The sequence below is a fragment of the Cuculus canorus genome, chromosome Z (assembly GCF_017976375.1).
Source record: "Cuculus canorus isolate bCucCan1 chromosome Z, bCucCan1.pri, whole genome shotgun sequence".
Taxonomy (NCBI): Eukaryota; Metazoa; Chordata; class Aves; order Cuculiformes; family Cuculidae; genus Cuculus; species Cuculus canorus.
The window spans coordinates 69,635,698-69,658,124 of NC_071441.1; the positions used below are offsets into that span (position 1 = coordinate 69,635,698).

Here is a 22,427-nt window from a genome sequence, read left to right on the forward strand (position 1 = left end):
GGAAAATACTCAAATCTTTATTAAAATACTATTAAGCACTTACAGGGTGGCTTTATCTTTCTGAGGGCCATACAAATACTCATGGAAGCCTCACAACATCCCTGTGAGGTAGGTTTGTTTTATGTAATTATGTGACTCTTCAATAAATTACGGATTATGCTGTTCAAATAATCAATGCTTATTTCAAGATGGTGCTTTTAATTTCCCTGCTTAAGCACAAAATGTGCTGAATGCTACCAAATGCTTCCAGTGTATCCAAGAAGACCGAATGGTATAGAGAAGTAAAGGAACAGATGTAACTAAAAACCAGCAGTGAATAGGTTAAAGTGCAGTTCTAACCTGAAAACTTACAGTATAGAAAACATCATTAGGGGCTTCTAAGGCTGTAGAATCCCAGTGCCCCCTGGCCCAAGTGAAATGTAACAGGCTGTTGGAATGGTCAACTTTGCAAATGAATGTGTGACAAACCAAGGGGTCCTCCCGGCTTACATGACTCTCAATGTCACTGACCTGCCCTTGCTCAGCATTTCCCAGAAGAGGAGAAAGCAGAGGCAATAACGGATCTTGCAGCTTCTGGCTGCCTTCAGACTTATTGGGAAGGAGATCACACAGAATTCGCTATTGGAAAAGAGAGGAAACAAAGGCCAAAAAGTGGTTTGTGGCTATGCCAAAACAGAGACATGGAAGCCCCAGGTCTCTTTGTACCATGAATCTCAGAGCAGACATTGGAAGGACCACAGGAAAGCATGGAGTTTGATTCTGTCTGAAGCATAACATATTTCTTTGTTCAGTAGGCTCCAGTCTGCTCCCATAGCATGCAAGGTCAGGACAGGTTTCATTCAAAGGATATGGCAGAAATATCTTCATACACTGTACTTCAGCATGGGTCTACTAAAGTAACAGTGACTTACATCTGCTTTCATTTCACTGCTACAGTTGTACAGGAACAGAAGCTTCCCTATAGAGCAGCAACATCAAGGGCTTCTTCATGCCCTCTGAAAAGTACATGCTGCAAGTAGCAGAAGGGAATAAAATCAATGTCTCAAGTTTTTTTCTCAGAGTCTCCAGGAACGATATCCCTCCCATGTCAAAGTACATCACGGCTATATTTCATGCAAATGTTGAAAAGTGTTTTGCATGGGCACAGCTATTCATGCACAAGGAATTTGGTCTCTGAACCACTGAGACTCTGCATCAGAGAACATCAAAGCTTATTTGAAATGCTGTCCAGGGTCATATCTGGGCATCTTACTTCCTTGAGGAATTCCCAGGTAGTGAGGATGTCTTGGAGGAGGTCATGCTTGTGTGACTCTTCTGCGAGCCCGCTGGCTGTGAGGGTAGTTTCTTTTTGATCACTGGGGTTTTATTCTTGCTTTTAAATACCTTATTGGGGTCCAGCTTGTTCACAAAGGAATCGGCTTCTTCAGAGAGAAGAGCTGTGTTGATGGTTACAGGTTTATACATGTTAAACCATTGCTGAAAGGCAGGATGGGGGAAAGGAAGAGGTTAAAATCAAACTGCAATTAGACATTTGCACCCTGTTCCCCCTCACCCCCGACACCTGATTTTAACCATACACCACTTATCACTCTGCAGTTTACGGGACTGTGCAGAGTACCATGTGATAAGGCACAGAAGGCACAGCTACAGCTGCAGTTCTGGAACTGCCCCACATTCCAGACAGGAAAGATGAGAACCCGACACAAACCTAACACTATCCTTCCCGCAGTGTAACTCCTATGAGGAGCAATTCCTAATTAAAAGCACAAGAGGAAAAAGCAAAGGGAGGGTATGAAACTAAACCATATTTATTTAGATTCAGAGAAGCAGAAGAGATTAAAAACCCTGGGAATTTAAAAGTGCTTGTAAATTGGAACCAAACTAGTTGAACTTCTCAAAACATAGCCTCCCTCTCTTCACAGATAAACGAATGCAGGTTTTTTTAACTCTTTACACAAAGGATTTTGTTTGTTTCTCTTCAGCCTGTTTGTACATCTAGAAGTGACACAATGGGTTTTTTTCTGTTCTCAGATGCCACCATAATGTTCTGCCCTAGAGAACTCACCTCTTACTGGTTTTCCTATCAGTTTTTGATTCACAAAGTCAGGAAATAAAACTGTAGGGGTTATGCTATTACAAATCCCACTGAAACCATCAGCAAAATGTTGAAGAAAATAAACAAAAGATCAATGCTAAAATTTAGATGGCAATCTATTAATGTACGCTTACTGGAAAACAGCTTTAATATACCACCTTTGAGGACTTTATAAAATGGTAATGGTTAACATACCAGGAGGATTTTAACTAACAGGGGCTGGAAATGATTAGAAAATACATGAATGATTTCACTAAGGTTTGTGAATATACTGAACATAATTAAATATTCTAGCAGGAAAGTTACAGAAAGGCGGAATGCAGGCATATGCTGGAGTATCACTTACACAGCCTTGACTGACAAAGTAGGGCACAGTATAACAGGGAAGATGCCAGAAAGAGAAATAAGCAGTGGCTTTAGTGAGTAGTTCTGATGTACATATAGACATAGGGCTGAGGCAGGACTGATGAACATGGTGGCAGGACAGCTGTTATCTCTGGGTGAAGTGCAGAACATTCATTGGGACATGCCAGGCCTTGCAAAGGTTTATGTGCTGTGTTTGGTAGCACTGTCAGTTCTATTTCCTGACCTCTCACAAGGTAGAAGCAGGGTTAGGGCTAAAGGGCCCAGTCACGCAGAGAGGAATGGCAGGACCCTTTAATAGCAGGGTTCTGGCAGAGAAGAATAACAATTTTATTAATAATAAGGGGCTGAACGGTGACAAGGCTGTAACTTGCACCCTCCTATAACTACTTCTAGGACTGCTGGCACTTAAATTGCCCCTTTTTGGGGCACTGTTTTTATCAAGACATCTCTTCATGACTGAGGAAGATGCAAAAGAATTAATATTCTTGGCAAGGCTAAGCTCATAGTCTTCTTCTGGGCTTCAGCCTTCAGTCTTCTCTAACTCAGAGAGCAGCAGTCTCTAGTTCAGTGTTATGCCCAGAAAACTGACCTACACAAATCTTACATAGCTGTGGGGATGAATGACTTAACATATACTCACTTCTGAGCAGTCATGGAAGCGGAGGTTGGCTTCAAAGTCAGGAAAGCAAAGAAATAATTGGGGTTCTGCCGCCAGCTATTACAGGGCAAAGTTAGAACCCAACTCAGGTGAGAAAAGCAGGGTTAACACAATCATAGAATCACTAGGCTGGAAAAGACCTTTGAGATCATCAAGCCCAACCATACCTGTCCACTACTAAAGCATATCCCTTAGCACTTAATCTACCTGTCTCACAAATACCTCCAGGGATGGTGACTCCAACACCTCCCTGGGCAACCTCTGCCAGTACTTGATAACTCTTTCAGCAAACGAATTTCTCCTAATGTCCAATCTGAACGCCCCCAGAACTCACTAACACAAACAAATGACTATTAACACGCTATAGCAGAAAGACTCATGGCCTCTCCCATGGCCGACTTGAGTCTACAGGCTGCTTGTCCAAAGGTGGGAAGAAGTTTTTCCAGTGTACACATATGCAAAGTACTGATGAGCTGGATCCTGCTCTCCTACCTTGGCCTGGGGGCTGACCCCGTAGCTAGTGAAGGCATATTGCCACTGTGGGAGACCCAGGTGCGTAATGAGCAGGCGGTAGTAGGCTGTGAAGGTTTTGGTGAGGAAATGCCAATACAGAGCTCTGTCCAGGAACCATATCTCTGTGTCTGGGGAGACAACTAGAACAAAACAAACACAAGTTATATTGTTGCTCTGCAGTGGTAAGGTCAACCCTTGGCCTCTGTCAGGTAGGACACAAGACATACTTACCAGAAAGGCTGCAGCTTCTAAAATGCATCATTGCTGACTAACACAGATTATTATCCAAAGTCAACAGTCAGAATACGGGCACTGAAAAGGACTTGGTTCTGCTTCTTACTGAAAAGACTTGTGCAATAGCCATTATATTAATTTTCTCCACCATAAAATGGATGTAATGCTATTCCTTCCCAACATGGGACTGTTGTTGTACATGGAATGTGCTTGTACATCTGCAACATCGTAGCGTAAGTTCAAAGTACAATTATGGCAAACATTTATCTACCCCACAAAGCAAAAACCAACTAACTCAATTGTTAGTGATCTGGATTACTGAATAGAGTCCAGAGTCTGGAAGTCATGGGAGTGTGTGCTGCCAACAAAAACACATTTTACTAAACCTTTCCACAGTGATCAAATATTTCTCTGGTGGTGACATTCTTTGGAGCATAAAAAGAAGTGATTTTACTTGGGAAATTGAGACACTTGTCAATTAAACACACTGCCTATCCGCTGTGCTGTCAACACCTATAAACAATTCTCCCTGTATGCAGAAGTCACTTCAACTGGAAGGCAAGAGGAAGAATAATTGCTGCCTTGGACGCTGTAGTAACACTAAATGAAAGACACAAGATAACAACCAAATGGCTTTCTTAGGAACAGGCGTATCAACTGCATACTCTAACACAGCAAACACACAGGTGTACACATACACCTAGTGACCTGCGCACTATCAGATGACAACTACTGTACAAGTGATTTGGGTATTTCATTAACCTCTTATTGATAGCAGCTTTCTGTGTCTCTGTCAGAAGGAACAGCTCAGCTCACATCTTTCGCTCTTCTACTCAACTGTTCCTGCCAAATTTTGTCCTAGTGTAAGCACCTGGCGCCTCTGCATCCATGCAAAAGGTAAAAGAACCAGCCTAGGTCTGTCTCAATCAGCTAAGGATCTTTTTTACCATCTACCCTTTGCTTCTAAGCAGTGTTACACCCTTTCTCATCAAAATGTAAAGGAATCTTCCTGAGACATGCAAGTAACCAGAGATACATTAGTAGCTGAGCTCTACCCTTCTGCATTATTTCTATGTGATAGTCTACAGGGCATACGTGAACGACTTTCTGCAAGCATATTATGCATGCAGAAATCATAAGTTATAACTGAGATTCACACACTAAAAGGAGGGAAAATTTTAGCTTCAGTTAACTCTCTGCAAGGTTTAACTCCTGACTTCAGTGAAGACAGGACATCCCAGTAAATGTTCATCTACAATTTGCAAAGAAGTTCAGAAATGTAAGATGATCTATACATGTGGCCTCCAAATACAATCCACAACAAGAGATTGCTAACTTTGTTCTATTCAGTCTTACCTGGTTTAGCATGCTTATAAACAAGACAAACTTTTCCATTCCCATTGCATGGGTCTAATTCAAAGATAAGACTACGAGAATCAAAGTGTGGCTTCTCTGGTTTGTCTCCATCACCTAAAAACAGAAAGAAGTCTTCATGAAACATGTTTGGAAAACTGATTGTGACTCAGCTGCAAAAAGTCAATCTATTTGATACTTATTAATAAATCATCTGATGAAGAACTAAATCAAACTATCATATTTATACTTCTTACAAAGGATTAAGTTCTCTGTGTTTAAAAAGAAGTGAGCATGTGAGAAAAATTTTAATCTCTGGTAGAAAAACAAATGAGAGAGTCAAAATATGACTGCTGAAAGAACACATAAAACTGCCCTCTAGTCTTTATGTGGCATTAAAGCAAGATCAGCTTTACAAATCTCACTCCTGAGACATGTTTGTCTAATCTTTTCTTAAAGTCCTCCATTGTTGGAGATGCCACAATGTCCAGACAATCAACTCAAATCCATCCTTATCATTTAGAAGCCTTGCTCACGTGAATCCTGAATCTTCCCTGCAGCAACTGAAGCCCATTATTTCTTTTCTGTCATCTCTTTTTTTGTCCCACTTGCTTTTTTTCTGAGGACAGGGAGAGAACAGTTCATTCTTTTTCTCTCAGTATAAGACTTTAATGAACTTGAAGACATACACTTCTTCATACATTGCAGTGTAACATCAGAATCCTTCACAACATATCTGACTTCTGACCCACAATGACTAAATAGGCTTTCTACAGGACCATTTTGGGATGGTGTGGCTGAAAGTTCTTGCAGAATATAACTTAAAATTCTAATGCTGCTGAAGAAGAAGGGAGACATAAGAGCTGTACTCTTCAGAGCTTTCCATGAATGTCAGGGCTAGAAAGATCAGGACTGCAGCCAAGCTGGAATGTGCAAAAAGAAACTTTCAACTACATTTAGAAACTGCAAGGGCTATAGAGATTCAAAGATAAGACTGAAATCAAATAGAAGTTTTTTAAGGAGTCACCATGACACATGGCTCTGTTCTTACTTCTTCCAGTCTTGTTAGACTGTTAGAGCTCCGATAAAAAGAGTGGGTTTTATTCTTCTTTTTCTCTCCAAAACACAGGATGCCCAGCATTCTTAGGCAGTCTGGAAATTCATATTTCCCAGTGCTATCTCACACCTATACGCATTTACTAGTTATCTTTCCCAGTTCTAAAGAGCATATCTAGCTGTCTTTTCACTAAGAAGACAAAAACTGTTATCTTCTGTTTATGTAACAACATAATTACACAAAACTTTACATACCGGATCACTGGAGGAAGCTCAGTTAAAAATTTAAATAGGGAAAAGGCAGAACAGGAGAGCTGCCAGGCTGTTAAAAGTTTATGTAAATAATACTAGTAACTGGTAGCATTAACAAACCTCATGAGATTCACAGCACACAGATCTACCTTTCACAGCTGCAGGGGACTTATAGGAAATATAGCAGATCCAGTGTGGGATACTCCTTGGAGTGACCTTTTCTGTTGCTATATCCACGTGACATATCTTAACACTCCTAATAGAGCACAACAAATGAGACAGAGCATGTTTTCTAGCCTGTTAACAGGACCTTACCTTCCTCGTCTGTGTCATCTTCCAGGTCGGCAAGAGACGGAGCATTAGGCAGAGTGTACATCGAGGAACCCCCAAGCCGACATAGCTTTGAGATACCATTAATCACCATGGAGCCCAGGGGCATTGGGGCATCTGCAGTAAGATTGATCACTAATCACATACAGTGTCAGAAAAGCAAAAGGAGGTGTTTCTTTCTCCTCCATACACAGACTCAACCTCTTCTAAAACACAGAGGGGTAGAAGAGAAGGAAATATGCAGCAGGCCTGGACACTTAAACAACTCCAGCTTCATGGGAACAAATTCAGGTTGTTTTTTTTAAACACAGAATCACATTCACAGGTGATGGTACACCACCTCAGAGCCCTGTGACTAAGCCTGTGCTGCAGCTGTTAGCACAGCCCTGTGAAAACAAGGTATTAAAAATCCTGGCTAGCTACAGCCACCTCCTCAAAACTCTTCTCCTGCTCTTGTCCTTCCTACCAGAAAAGGCCTCACCCATTCTCAGTTTATTGGGCAGCTCATCCTCTTCTACTCTGTGGGCCCATTCAGGGTGTGTCTTCTTGGTTCCAGCTCCCACACAGGATTTTACCTGTGTATCAGTATGTGGGTGTTCCTGCACCAATGTTTGAGGACTTGTCACTTGTCTCTCCTTCCCAGGACTAATACCAGACATCACATCAACAAGCATGCTGTTCAGCCACGTGCTAGTGTGAAGAGCCTCAGAAGCCACTTACTGGATATTTTCTCAAACAGTAGAGTTATGTAAGCTGCCTTGGGCTCTGTGCATTCACGTGCCCTGAAAACAAGAACACACTAAATCCCACTTAAAACATGATGGGACTCAGTGCAGGTGCTACAGCGCTGATGTAAAACCATCTCTGAAATGAAATCCCACTTCCTGAGGAAAACTCTGTATTTGACACCCACCTCCAGAAGTGAGTAGTGTCCACACTCCAATTTAACAACCTTACTGAAGGCAATGAGAACCAGGATAATAGCTACAGGGCTTCAGTGCAGCATGAATAAACTGCCTGTTTCTGGCCAAACAAGGATGGTCAGCAAAGCTCAGTCTTGCTGTTGCTTCCACCACTGACTTCAGAAACAACACCAAGGAGTGGACTTCAGCTGGTGGAAAGCAGAATCAGGCTCCAAAATATGCATGTGATTTAAATGAGAAAAAAGCATTATCAAACGGTGAATCATCCTGTGCTTTACGATAGGATAATGTGCTAGAGCTCCTTGCCTCTTCATGAACTACAGAGAGAGTCCAAGTGCTAGATTTAAACTACATACTTAAATCTGAATGTCAACAGACAGACAGCGTATCACAGGATGGTACTTACATCATGAAGACTTGCCTGACTTCTCAACAGTGTTCAGCATACCTGCCTCTTCTGCAGTAGTCTATCACATGCAAGAAATAGACTTTTCTCTGTTGCATCAAGAAACGACATCTGACGTGCGCTTATAATTTTTTCCTCATCAGGATGTCTCTAAAATAGTCTACGATACCATGCAGCACTGCACGTATTTGTGCAGAGGTCCGCTTTCTAGTCACCGATCAAGCTGTCTAGCAGAAACAAACTACATTATTTTTTCCCTGGCCAAGGAATGGCGCTAATTTTTCCACTCAAAATAACTTGGTGCTTGTGCTTTTGCTGAGATTAACGCATGATTCTGACAGACAAGTAGGAACTAATTTTGAAATTAAAGAGATTCTGCGAAGTAAAGGGGTATTGGTGTAGAGGAACACGGGGACTCACCGTCAGTCTTCACACTCCAGGTCATCTGAAAGCCATCAGTCATCAGATAGAAGTTCTTTAAATCCTCTGGCAATATGCACGAATTTTTCTGCAAATCACAAGACCCAAAAGTGTTAAGGGGAAATGCAGGATGTGCCTCAAACTCAAAGGGCAACTGAATATTGGTACAGAAATATTTGCCACCAAACATTTTGCTCAATTCCAAGATGACTCAAACAAGCATAAATAACTCATCCAGAAACCTTAAGAGAAAACTGCATATTTCTTGGGTCTGTGCTGCTGTATTAACAAAGATAACTTGGGAAAACGTCACAATAAGCAGTCAGTCATCACAAGGTTATCACAAGTTGTTCCCAACTGAGAATACACATCATCCTGTGACATCAGCAGCCACTCGAAGATCACACACATAAGAACAGTCAGCTTTTCATGTACATGGCTTACAAGAGTAAAGTTTTGCTTTAAGTGAAATCAAACTAAACCTCCCTGTTCCACTAAAGCATGCATAATAATATTAGCACAAGGACTCTTTTCTTCTGAGGGTGTTAAGTTGCAATAGGTGAGAGAAACTTAAGCTCAATAGCTGCATATACTCAAACAGGTTTGATGTTTCACTTAGTTTCACACAGTATATGTGCAAACAGAAATAGAGGCAGTCTCACAAACCTGCTGGTCTGGCTTCACCCCACCGAACTTCAGCACTTGGCCGAACCTCCTAAACCTGCTTCCTTCTGAGCCAGTTGTGAAAGAGGCAACTTTAGTGAGCTGGTGAGAGTGTTTCTAAGAACTAGGACCGTTCTCCTGTACTTTTTGTGGTTGTGGAAGGAGCCCTTCTTACGTTCAGCTAAGCAACAAATATGAGGAAGGAAGGATAAAGGCTTAATCCTCAGGAAAACAAGAAGCCCAAAGAGGTACAGGCAACTGCAGGCACTACTCCTGGCGACAGGACTGGTTGCAGACCACTGACCCCTGTTCCTGTTGATGTGTCAAGAATGCAGAATGAAACAGTATAGAAGCATGACAGTTTTAAGATGAAAAGCAACACATGACTAAAGGAGATGGTTTGTTTGCAATTGTTTCTGTGAAAAAAAAGAGAACAAGAAAGATCAACATGAGTTTGCCTTTAAAATATCAAACACAACACTCCAGAAGAAAGAATCGGACCCCCAGACTCGGGACAGTTTAATAATTCAGCTTTAAAAGTTAAGCAGTGGCTTCGTCTAGCTGTCACTAAACCAGGAGGATAAGACAACTTTTTAAAAATGTAGATCTGAGACCTCTATATAATCACAGGACTCCTGAAAACTACACTCCCCAGGAAAAATGGAACAATAATGCGAGATATGCAACACAGCATGTCTCTTAAATCAAGTACTTTTGTGACAGGATTTTCTTTTTTTTTTCTAAAGAAGATTTATTTGTGTCATTCAGCTTATTTTAAAGACTTGCACACTGCCTGTTCTTTGTGTAGTGAGCTTGACACTCAAAGCAAGAAAATTCAGAATTACAAACTTTTAAGAGGATGCAGAGGTCATCAGTGCTGTCTGCCATAACAACCTACCCTGCCATGGGTCAAGATGTTATCCAGACAGGTATTTACAGCCTGGGTGGGTTTTGTAGTAGTTACAAAATTGCGTTGGAGAAAGCAGAGGTGTCAGATGTTAATAATTTTCCAATATCGTGCCTCTGCTGGGACTACTTCCCTATAGGTACTAGAAAATGCAATACCCAAAGCCCCATAAAATAAAAGAATAGTAGTCTCGTAGCCAGTAGCTAAGGAAAAGAGACATGCTGTTCAGGTAGCTCTGTTTCACTTGGGGCATGGATTTGTAACATCTCAAGAGACGCTGATCAGATACTTCTCCAAGTCTGCAATTTGTGCATATCCAGTTGCCTGCCCTGATGTTGCCTCAATGCATCTACCCACCAGGAGCTACCCGCCAGCTGCGCATCCAGCTGCAATGCCGGTCTCTGGTCATCACTGACTAGCGAGAGGAAGGGAAGAAGCTGGCCTCCCGCTGTTCACATCCTCTTCCTCCCCTAGAACCAGTGCAGCTCTTCTGCCTGTTAAAGCCTTATTGATGGTTAATTTCTTTGATCTGTTACACTCCCTCTCCCCTAAACCATGGCACATATGCTGTGCAGGACCTTCTAACCCACACACAGCCTTCACTCCCGCACCTTTACATAGGCATATCCATTCATGCCCTCAGAATGCTGCTGATGAGTCCCAGATACTAATGGCTTTGCTTCTTGCAATGGTAACTTCACTTGTCCCATCAGCAGCCCAGTCACTAGCACAGTGTGTTCCCAACCCAGGCAATGGGTATTAAAGCAGAGAATCTGATCCTGCAGAAACTTTGTTTTGAGAAGTATTTATCATCACTTGATAAGAGCCTGTTGATGGTTGAGGGTCTTGTGCTAAGTTTCAGAAGACTACTAAACCACACGGACATATCTGAAGTTCTTCAAATGCCTTTAACAAACACACTTTCTTCTGTGGGATCTTCTCAGTCCTAAATATTTATAATTCCATGCTGTGATTTCACCAGTTCCAATGTCAAGCTATAGCTGTAAGCCCAGTGACTAGGTTTAGAACTATGAAGAAAGAAAATGGCACAGACCTGCTACAAAGCCTCAGAAGGCTATAAATGTTTACAAAGCACTTTCAGTCCAGTTCAACCACCCGAATTTTAACTAATCTACCCTAGAAGTAAAAATACATACGGGAACAGCTCTTTTGACTTCAGTGGGTGTTCTCCTCTAAACAGGAGACCAGATCCATTGGGACGACAAAATCTAAGACCTTAAAACTTCCACCATCATACCAAGTTCAATACTACTACAAACTGGACACAGCATAGATTAAAAAACACAGGTGATTAAGACAAGATTAAAAAAAAATCACATCTAGATAAGTCTTCTCTGAATCCTCCTCTTCTGGATGGAAAGATCAATATGGGCACATTTCTCTAAATGGCTGCCCTCCCCACTTTATTTTAGGATTCTCCTAACTATGTCCATTTGCATGACTTTCCAAAGGATGGTGCAAAAATACACAGGTGGAAAATAATGTACCAGGGCAATATGGGCTCTGTAGGAAGACTTCTATACAGAAAGTTTCACTAATACCCATTTCTCCTATCTGATGGAAAGGATTGATTGAGCTGACATATTATGTCAGCCACATGACCCTATGACTTCAAAACAGCAGTCTTCTGATGGCATCGCCAGAGAAACATGTCACTACTGTATATTAAAAATAGCTTCTCAAGCTCTGTACATCTTCTGCTCAACTAGTTGTTTCAAAGGTTGTGATCTCCGGTCCCATAAAATGCAATATTCCTAATAATGCGCCAGAAGTGGCTTAACCCCAGCTCTGGCAAGCAGCTGTTTTCACTCAGTCATCTGGTTACACTCATCAGCTCATAAAACAAAATATCCCAAGTGCCCAATATGGTGTGTGAGGTCTATTTCTTTTGTTTATTGTCAATAATATCCCCAAATAGTCTCCTAAGAAGTCCATTGAGGATAGAGAAGAAGATTAGAACCAGGGACAGTTTGCTGCCAAGACCAGATCAGTGCTGGATTCAAACCTAAAACACTGGCATATGGCAATTCACTTAAAGCACTGGTGAAACAATGCCTCACAAGCAAATGTCCTAAAGAAGTGGACAGCAATCAAAACATACTGCTCTACAGAGACTTCTCTGAAGAACTGTATGAGTTTTATCCAAGCGCTGAGGAGAGAAGGAAGGGATGTATATCACTTCTCAGGGCTTCCAAGTAGCAAAGCACATCAGCAGCCACCTTTCTCTCTCCCTAATGTCATGCAGTTTCATGACTGGTCTTTTGTGAATGTGGAAGACGTTAACTTACATAACATACTGAGACATTACTGTTGCACCTTTTATAAATCTGATCCAGGTGGCTCCCAGGAGATCACCTTGCTTGGATTTTTCTGCTGTCAAATGCGTGGGGCTGGGGAAGACCTACGCCTCCCGGCACAGACAGCATTTGGCAGTTCTCTTGAGGATGGTGTCCTACAGTCAACTTTTTAACCAGCCTATTATAAGGCCCCAGGAGAGGGGGACAGTGTCAGAAACACTATCGATACCCCAAAAGTCCTTCAGCCCCTCCCCTGTTATGCAGCTTGAAGAAATATACCTTTCCTCACGCACTGGTTCTGCTGGATCCACCTCCCTGTCTCTCCCACGGTCAGGGCCACAAAGCAGGTTCAAGGTGCCTAGATCCTCTGCTCTTGAGGATCAGAGATGGCAGGCTCACCTAATGCTAAGGGAGGGCATTACAAGGAGGATCGCAATAAGGACACTTGAGAGTGCGCACACCTCCATACATACTTCGGAGTTAAAAAGAGGCATGATACAAGCAATGGGAAATACTTCTAGAATAGTCAGGAACCACTGCTGCAGTTCCCACTGAGATTTACATGCAGAGGGAACTTCTAAATTGTCTGGCAGCCTAAGACAGTCTGCAACAAGAAAGCACCTGACCACCAGGGCTTTCTTATGGTTCCATTACAGAAAAATAAATCTTTTTTCACGAAGTCTATAAGGAGAAACAACAAATTTCTCATGTAGATTGGTAGAATGTTAATGCTCCAGCAGCGTGGCAGGTAGGGATTTCTTAGAGCCAGCCAAGGGCAGTTCAGACACTGCAAACAAGCGAATTAGAGGAACTGTAAAAATGATCCCTTTCGTTTTGCTTGACCTTCTGAGATGCGGAGCTCTGGGACCTCCAACTCATACTTAGAGGAATGCAATTTTATGGTTTTTTTTGGAAAACCAAAACAATGATGCGTATGACTTAGTTCTCTTCTGGTTGAGAGAAGAAGAAAAAGCCGAAGTGCATGCTAGCAGTAATGTAGTATACTACTTACTTTAAAAAACTGCACAAGGAGGAGAGTAGGGCAGTTGCCAGCTTTGTTTTAGGAGCGGGAACAAATTCATAGGATGATACGCAGTTATTATCACTGGTGTCCCAGTGATCTGGTAACTCTGTCTCTGCTCCCCCTTCTACTGCTTGCCTCACTTTCTTGTGGCAAAAGAGACAAGATCTTGGTAGGTCTAAATATAAGGAAAAGTGAAAAAAAAATGTGTTTCCTAAAATGCTTTGAAATGCTTGAAAGTTTTGGGGAAGCAATTTACCCACATAAACACTTGACCATTACAGACCTTGAATATTTTTGTGAGTGTGCTGATTTGCAATAACATTCAAGATTGATTTCAGGTTTGGATTCCCAAAGAGTAAGACTTAGCAGCTCTTTTTGCCTGTCTCCTTCTTTGTAAGAAAAACCTTACAAAAATATCTTTTGTTCTCCTACCACCTTACTGCACTGCATCCTGTTATGAAGCTCACCTTTCCCTGCAGAGTCTCACAGCAGCTGACAGGTATTCAGTGAATTGATCTAAACTTCCACTGCTGTATCCAGTTAAATACTAGACAAACTGAGCTCAGCCCAATTTAACAAACATAGCTGGGAAAAAAGCATATTGCCAGCATTATTAGACTGTAAGTTTAATTTCTCATCATTAAAAAGGTTGATTTTCATTTAAGTGTTTCTGAACATCAAAGATTTTCTCTCAGCAGAAACACCCTTCCTTTGCAAACCCAAAATGGGACTGGAAAAAGATGTTAAAAAAATAAGACCTTAATAGTAGAGCTTTTATTTTGTGAGACCAAATGAAAAGAAACCAGTTTTTTTTTGGAGGGGAACACAAGGAAGTAGAATGTAATTTTAGAAACAGTTTGACCAGTTTTTCCTACATCACACAAAAATCTCTGCAAACACTTTCCTAACCAAATACGTAAAAGGGGAGTTAGAAATACAGACTATGATAAGATCTTGTTAAAGAGCTCAACTATAGAGATACGCTCACATGCATAAGCGTTGCCACCTAGTGGCTACGAAGAAAAAAACAGTGATAAAAGTGAACACTGGTTACACGTGAAATAGTATTCAAATTACAGCAGCATGAGTTTGAGGAAAAGTGAGGTACAAGTTCATCCTGGAAGGTTCTTGTGAGGTGCAGAGTACTTTTCACTTAATTGTCACTACAGGATGTTCTGCAGTCGCGTGGACCGTGTTAGAAATCAGACTTCATCCCCAAAGCTCAGCAAAAAAGTTTAAAAAATTATCTTTTAATTTAGGAGACTTCAGTTTTTGTCAATGCAACTAGAAACAAAAGCAAAGAAACAGAAAGCAAAGTTCTTCATCGTTAGTAGTCCAGCCCAACTGTACCTACTAAATTTTCATCATTTACTTCTGCAATTAACTTAGTCCATCAATGGGGTGAGTGGGGAAAGCTGAATCTTTGTTTTGATATCTTGGGAGTGAAGTGCTTTGGCTGCAACATTTCAAAATTTGGCTTTACAAGAACAGATCAGTTTCGAAACAAACCAAATTCAGTTTGGAGGAGTGGCAGCATCCAAAGATGAGAGCCATATTGCATTTGGAGGAGAAATCCTCTTCTCTCAACAGAAGAACGAGAGATCACTCTGCTGCTCCCAGATTTGAGCTGGTTTACAGTCAGGGTGCCTCAGACTTTCCATCCCAGTTAATCTGATACCCTAACAACACCTTCGTAACATCAGGAATCAGTTCACAGGAACCTGAAAAACCAGATGTTTCTGCCTGACCACAGTTGCTGGCTACTGTACAAGTTTCTGTAAGCAACACAGGTTTACGTCACACAAATTCTGACCTGGGTTTAGTGATATTTATCATGAATTCATAATTGGGAGAGGGCGTTACCAAAACTAGCATGAGATTTTTCCCTCCTGCTTAGGAAAAACTGTAAATGGAAGGCACCATCAAAGAGGAAGTTATTCCACATAATGGTAAAAAGAGCAGTCTCTGGGAGCATGCATATTAGGGAATAGGCCGAGATGGAACAGAGGAAGGAAGATTCACTCAACTCCATCTTCTGCCACGCCCCTTTCCAAAGGCCAGCCAGCTTCTACTGTCCCTTACCTACATATTAGCGATGCCTAGAAAATGGTTATTCCCCCATAGTCATGGGATTGATAAACACATCTGTATTCAAAAACAGGACCAAAAATGCCTCTCTGCCCACCAGAGTCACATGAGAGTATTCAGAAGCCTTCTGGTCAGACAGTGGAGTCAAATGCAGTGAGGTCAGTGGAGTCAAGGAAGCATGTGTCCTTCATAGTCTTCCAGAATGGTCAATGGGACAGGCCTTAGCCAAAAGACTGGGTCTGTTAGCCAAAGAGGAGATGTAACGACGGGCTATGAGAAATGGAAGAGAAAAGTGAGACTGAAAAGAGAAATAGATAACTGAAATGCATTGGGTGGCTCAGTGGTATTTTTCAGCTTGAGGCCTTTACCTTTAATGGCCATAAATAATAAAGAAAGCAAGTTGGAAAATGATTGCAGACTTGAGTCAGGAGAAAGTTTACTGTCCACTGAGTCTCACCACAGTTGCTGTCTACTACAGTTAAGTGATTTGTTCTTAAGAGCTGTCATTCTGAATATACCCACACTGACAGTTTCTCTAACAGATCAAGTGCATGTGACAGCCTAAAAGGCAGGGTAATACCCAATTTAAAAAAAAAAAATGTTTAGTCTCCCTTGTGCATCAAACTTGGTAACAGGCTGTCTCACAAACAAGGTAATCACTGCCTCTCATGTTGTCCGTGGGCTGCTGTACATTCAGACTGACCTCACTGCAGTATTATCATGAAAATACTCACTTGCTCCCACGAAATGATTGTGTGCCGGTCAGCTGGCTCCTTTTCCACAAACGACACCTCAGCAACTCCTGGAGAAGTCTCTACAAGGAAAAAAGGAGCATGTTTGCAGCTAAGACTAACACTGTGAGACAGACAATTCTGCAAGTCAACTTGACTGACAGCTGGGGAAAAGGCATTAACGACTGCAGGCACGGTGGTGATGACTGAGCAGACACTTTCTTTTCTGTGTGTGACTGTAGTCAGCATGTCTTGGCTTGAAGATGCCTAGTGCAGCACATGATGCCATCCTTCGATGGTTTTTATAGAAATATACATGCATATGCACACGCATTTTGTATTCAAGGTGTGATTTTTTGCAAAGAACTAATGGAAAAATCAACCACAGGTTCCTGGGCAAACACAAGAAGAAAGATAAATCTTTCTTTGTAAGCATGCCCTGTGGTTTCAGCTGGGTAGGATATTCTCAGCTTGACACAAGAGGTTGTGCAGCGTTGCTGTGAATTGCTAGCAAACGTAATCCATAAAGACAGGCAAACTTCAGTGCTAGATTCTGTGGGTTTGAACAGATGTAGAATCTGATCCTGCCAAAAGGACCCACATGAGCAAACATCAATTCTCTGGAATCACAGCTGGACATATGAAAATTTGTTATGAATACTGAGCTCACCATTTATAAAAATCACCTATTTTGTGTGAAAGAATGCTACATAAATGCAAGATACTGGCCTATATGGTGCTGTCCTTGCACGTGTATGACAGCAGAACTGTGCCCCTTCCACTTAACACTTCATAATGTTTTACTTCATCTACAGCGAACTGAAATTGTTCCCACTCACTTCATTCACTTTGGATCAGGTCCAAAAAGACTACTAACTTCTTGTTGTGGGAACCACAAGCCCAACATGCTGGCCTGCGGAGTAGAAGTGACAACTATGCAAGACTCTCAAGACTGGCTCTCCTGTGAAAGTATTGGCTCCCAACATAGTCACAGATATTGTAATTACTCTCTGGTAAAACACACAGCGCGCACTGGACAGGAAAGGCAGGCACCAGAGAGCTTTGGTTTGTTTTTCATCTCCAGCACTGGGTTTTAATTCGTGTAGTGGTGTTGCCCTTGTCTGTTCAGCTCCTGAAAGAGCAGCATGCAGTTTCAGGAAGTCTAAACCTCACTTTACTGGTAAGCATTGATTGTTACATTGTAAGATAATTCAAAAGATAAAACAGAGCACCAGAAACCCAAATTCTGAGTTAATTACAGGGAAAAAAAACCCAAGCAATCATAGTAGGTCACCTCAGATATCATTCTGGTCAATGCAGAGCCCCAACATACAGAAGACTCTGATGTTTCACCAAGTTATGATTCAAATAGGGAGATGCAAGGTGGTGGGGGGTCTGTCTCTTGCTCAAATATAAGCTGTCCATATGCATTCTGCTTCTAAAGAAGTGTGTGGAATCTATGACCTAAGCAGTCTTTTCCATCTAAGCTATGCAAAAGCCTTATGACAAGTTAAGAGATTATAATAATAGAGTAATTGTTATTTCTGTGATCAAAGAAAACAGCACGGATGTTTAATTCATCACGCACAATGGCTTGGCTGGGATGACGGAAGATTAAATACTGTATCAGTCAAAGATGTCTAGGAATGAGAGAACTGCAACTTCTAAAGAAGTCTGAACCAAATCCAAGATCAAAAGAAAGTAAAATTCCATTTTAAAATCCTGAATGTTCTATTAAAAATACCCTGTGGCTAAAATGAAGACCATGTTTAACAGATATGCATAGGTATGGATGGGAGCTCCATTAAACATTAATAAGGAAAAGAAGTCATCTGTCATGGGTAGCCTTTTCCTCCAGATGGAAGAAATAAAGGAACCAACTGGGTAAGACAAAAGATATAGGACAAAGCTTAACTAGTTTAGAACACTCCTGCCTATTAACTATTCTGAGTCAAGATCACATTAAACTCTGTCCTATTTTTAAGGCATTTCATCTGGGAGCTTCCAAAAACGCTTTGCAGTATCACTCAGAAAAAATTAATGTAATAGTCTGACACAAAGCCGAAGCAGGGCATTGCAGCATTATCAGTCCTTACAGCACTGCCTGTGGCACCTGGCAGTTGGATAAACTCTCTGCATCTTTTTATAAGGTCTGAATAATGGCATTCTTATCTAATAAAGACTGTAAACAGTGAAGTGTAACTGAAGCCCAGTCCTGCTCTGGGCTGTCCAGAGCTGGGCTGTCCAGAGCAGCTAACACCTTCCATTCACTCAGTTGTGAGCAATCAACCTATCTGGAACTTGCTATTAGTCATAGAATTTCAGGAAAATGAGGCATACTGGCAATGGGAAAGGTGTCTCTCTTTTCCCCTCAAATTATGCTCCATAATGCTAGTGAGAAATCTCCCACTTTGTAGGTACTTCCAGGGAGACTGTGAGTTAAAAAAAGCAAAATAATCCCCTCCTCCCAAACCTCATATACAGAATTTGTTTAGAGAAGGGGTTTTGAAATAGCATCATGAACCTTCATAAAGGTAACAGAAAACTGGGCCTCAAGCTCCCATGTACTACATGTGTAAAATTATATGCTTCGAAGGAGTTTGTTGAGTTTCAGTACATGACCATTTCTATCTCCTGAAGAAAACGTTAAAGTTAAAAGCCTGTTACTGCTTTCAGGTTATGGCAGGCAGAAAAAGTACATACAGTCTTCATGAGACTTCCCAAAAGATGATTTAAAATAAGATTCTGCAAACTACTGAATAAGGCATCTTTCTGAATGAGATACCCTTTGCTATGGGAAAGAAATATTGCTGAAAAGATTCATAATGTTTCCCAACTAGTTCCACAATTCTAATTAATATGGTGGGATAATCTACATGCCTTGGATTACTTCTCTGGGGAAAAAATGCACAACATTCCCAGGAGGAGTGGAGAGACAAAAAAAAGAATCAAAGTAAAACATCACAGTGATGGACTGAGGTGTGCATCGCTGTACTGCACAGCACAAGTCATCAGCGACACAGATAGAAAGATAGAAAAACCCAAACACAAGCCAGGAAACACCATCCACGTGACAGGGATGCAACAGGGCTTTAGAAGCCAAACCTGTGCTGCCGTGTCCTACCAGTGTAAATAGCACACCTCTTCAAAACAGTTGATACGGCAATATGACTTTTGGGCATAGTTAATAGTTACACAGATCTCACAAATCTGAGTCTGAGTGGTGAAAATGCAGGCAGGGCTAGTAATTTTTACAAACGGCTACTTCAAAGAAGTATTTGGTTGATGGTCAATCATCAGTAGTCCCACCTTTTTGATGCTCTCATAGAGTAGAATGCTAATGTCACCCTGACCTCACAACTGGAAAACAGGGAAAAAAAAAAAAAGAGAGAAACCAAAAAAAACCCCAAGAAGTCCAATAATAAGTCAGCAAGAGAATGCTGAACAGAGACCATGTATGAAATCCTGTCCTCACTGACGCCCACAGCAAGAATTTTGCCCCCACCTTTTTATCTCATCTGTTTGAGCATTGTCTACAAACATACAATTAGTGGTACACTTAGCTTACCAGATGAAATTCATTGTTCTGCAATATGGTGGCTGGGTGAGGTGTAATTACAGCAGTCACTTATGGCTCTAAAATTCTAAAGGAAGAAGTTCTGCAACTGCAATTTGTAATGTTGTTGTACATTACAAGGCTTGGGATAGGTGTACTGCTTCCTAGCCATAGAAATAGGACAGTTCTGTGCCTGAAGCTGCTGGCAGATGAAAGATCTGATGCTAAAATCCTTTACACATGCAAATGCTTTCACTGAGGCTTACGATTCTACTGTTACAAGTACGGTTTTGTCTAAGCCTTACTTTTAGATGTTGAATGCCTTGTACTCCTGCTGAACTTCAAAGGCAAATGCAGGAATGCAAGAAGGCTCAAGATCTGAGCAAATAATGGAGAAGGCAAGCAACGTGTGTAGTGGAAAAGTACCAGGGTACGGAACAAGCTGCAGAGTGACTGTTTATGGGGAGTTGATCCAGAGCAGATACACAGATGAGTCTGCTGCCAGAGAGTTGCACCACACTGAACTCTGCCCATTGGGGACACTACCTGCTGACCCCATGATACAAAAGAAGCTAGAAACCATGCAGTTTTGAATCATAGAATTGCTTGGCTGGAAAAGACCTTTGAGATCATTGAGTCCAACTGTACCTGTTCATTGCTAAACCATACCCCTGAGCACCTCATCTACCCATCTGTCAAATAGCTCCAAGGATAGTGACTCCACCCACTCCCTGGGCAGCTGTTCCACTGTCTGATAACCCTTTTTGTGAAGAAATTTTTCCTGATGTCCTGAACCTCCTCTGGTGAAACTGAGGCCATTTCCTCTCACCTTATCACCTGTCACCTGGGAGAAGACACCAACACCCACCTCACTACAATCTACAATCTCCTTTCAGGCAGTTGTAGACAGTGATAAGGTCTCCCCTCAGCCTCTTTTTCTCTAGGATAAACAATCCCAGTTCCTTCAGCTGTTCCTCATAACACTTGTTCTCCAGCCCCCTTCCCAGTTCCATTGCCCTTCTTTGGATGCGTTCCAGCCCCTCAAAGTCTTTCTTGTAATGAGGGACCCAAAACTGAATACAGGATTCAAGGTGCAGCCTCAGCAATACCTGTTCTCCAGCCCCTTCCCCAGCTAAATAAACCACCACTTTCTCTTTCTTTGAAGCTTTAGGCCTCCCAGAAGTTAAGAGACTCTGTATTTCTGCTGCTGATGCAAACACTGGAAGCAGGATCTGTGTGTATCTGTGCAGAAGCAGGGCGGGGCACGGTCATAGAATTGCTTGGTTGGAAAAGACCTTTGAGACCGAGTCCAGCAGTACCTGTCCATGACTAAACTGTATACCTGAGTACCTCATTTACCCGTCTTTTAAATACCTCTAGGGATGGGGATTCCACCACCTCCCTGGACAGCTGTTCCAGTGAGCGAGAACCCTTTTGATGAAGAAATTATTGCTGGTGTCCAATCTGAACCTCTCCCGGTGCAACTTGAGGCCATTCCCTCTTATCCTATCACCTGTCACTTGGGAGAAGAGACCACCACTCCCCTCGCTACAACCTCAGGCAGTTGCAGACAGTCATAAGGTTTCCTCTCAGCCTCCTTTTCTCCAAGCTCTACAACCCCATTTCCCTCACCTGCCTGTTCTCAGTCTTGTTCTCTAGCTCCTTCAGCAGCTTCATTGTCCTCCTCTGGACACGCTCCAGCTCCTCAATGCCCTTCTCGCAGCGAGGGGCCCAATCCCGGACGCAGGACCCAAGGTGCGGCCTGCCATCGCCCGCCCCCCTTGGAGCCGGCTCCCTTCCCGCAGGCCCTGCCCGTCCCCGCGCTGTTCCCATGGCAGCCCCCGCAGCTCACCCAGGAGCCGTGTGACCCCCAGGGTCAGCTTGTCCAGGTAGGGCTTGATACCGGCGGGGGGCTTCTCCTCCATCCTCCGCCCGGCTACCCTCACCGCCCGCGCTGCGCTCCACACCCAAGACCCGCGGTAGTGGGGGGAGGCATCACCCTTTTTGTCCTTCCTCCTGCCCTGTAGCCACGGCGGCCGCGCGCTGGGAGTAGTAGTTTCCTCGCCCTTCAGGTGGCCTGATGGGAGTGGTAGTTCCGCGACAGGGCAGTCCTTTCGTCAGGCAGAGTTAAAAGACTACACGTCCCAGCATGCCCTTCGCCACAGGCAACAGCGGCCCCGGGCTGTGGGGGCTGGGGCCAGAGCGCAGCCAATGGGCGGCGAGCAGCGGGGGGGGCGGGGGGCACCCTGGGAGTGGCGGTTGTTTCAAGATGGCGGAGGCTGCCGGCGGGCCGGGCGGAGGTGTTTACTGGAGCGGGGGCCGTATCCTGAGGGGACACTCGGCCCCGGCGGAGCAGGGGAGGGAGGGGAGGGAACGGGCTGCTTGTGGGGGTGGTCTGGGAGTCGAGGGGCTGGAGGGCCAGAGGCTGTGGGGAGGCTGGAGAGGATGCTGGGTTGTGAAAGGCTGGGGGCAAGGGGCTGTTTTGGAGAAAGAAGAGGCTCTGGGGAAAGGGGCTAGAGGGAAAGGCTGTGGGC

The 22,427-nt window shown here is 42.9% G+C and overlaps 2 protein-coding genes across 5 annotated transcripts in view; one reads left to right on the forward strand and one right to left on the reverse strand.

Annotated features, from left to right (window-relative positions):
• Positions 1-42: 42 nt before the first annotated feature.
• Positions 43-21,927, reverse strand: TPGS2 (tubulin polyglutamylase complex subunit 2). Its single transcript, XM_054054527.1, has 7 exons — positions 21,746-21,927; positions 16,341-16,420; positions 8,607-8,694; positions 6,843-6,974; positions 5,223-5,336; positions 3,612-3,772; positions 43-1,476 (listed from the first exon to the last, which is right to left on the reverse strand). Exons 1-7 carry the CDS (start codon positions 21,816-21,818, stop codon positions 1,249-1,251), a joined length of 876 nt encoding a protein of 291 aa, XP_053910502.1. The 5' UTR covers positions 21,819-21,927; the 3' UTR covers positions 43-1,248.
• A 191-nt stretch (positions 21,928-22,118) lies between these two features.
• KIAA1328 (KIAA1328 ortholog) overlaps positions 22,119-22,427 on the forward strand; it is a 176,705-nt gene continuing 176,396 nt past the window's right edge. For 3 of the 4 annotated variants that reach the window (XR_008447657.1, XM_054053605.1, XM_054053608.1), the window contains exon 1: positions 22,119-22,214. Coding sequence is in view for 3 of the 4 variants with exons in the window: in XM_054053605.1 (XP_053909580.1) it covers positions 22,163-22,214 (52 nt within the window). In the remaining variant the exon portion in view is untranslated. The remainder of the gene's footprint in view (positions 22,215-22,427) is intronic. The other variant, XM_054053606.1, reaches the window with a different exon arrangement.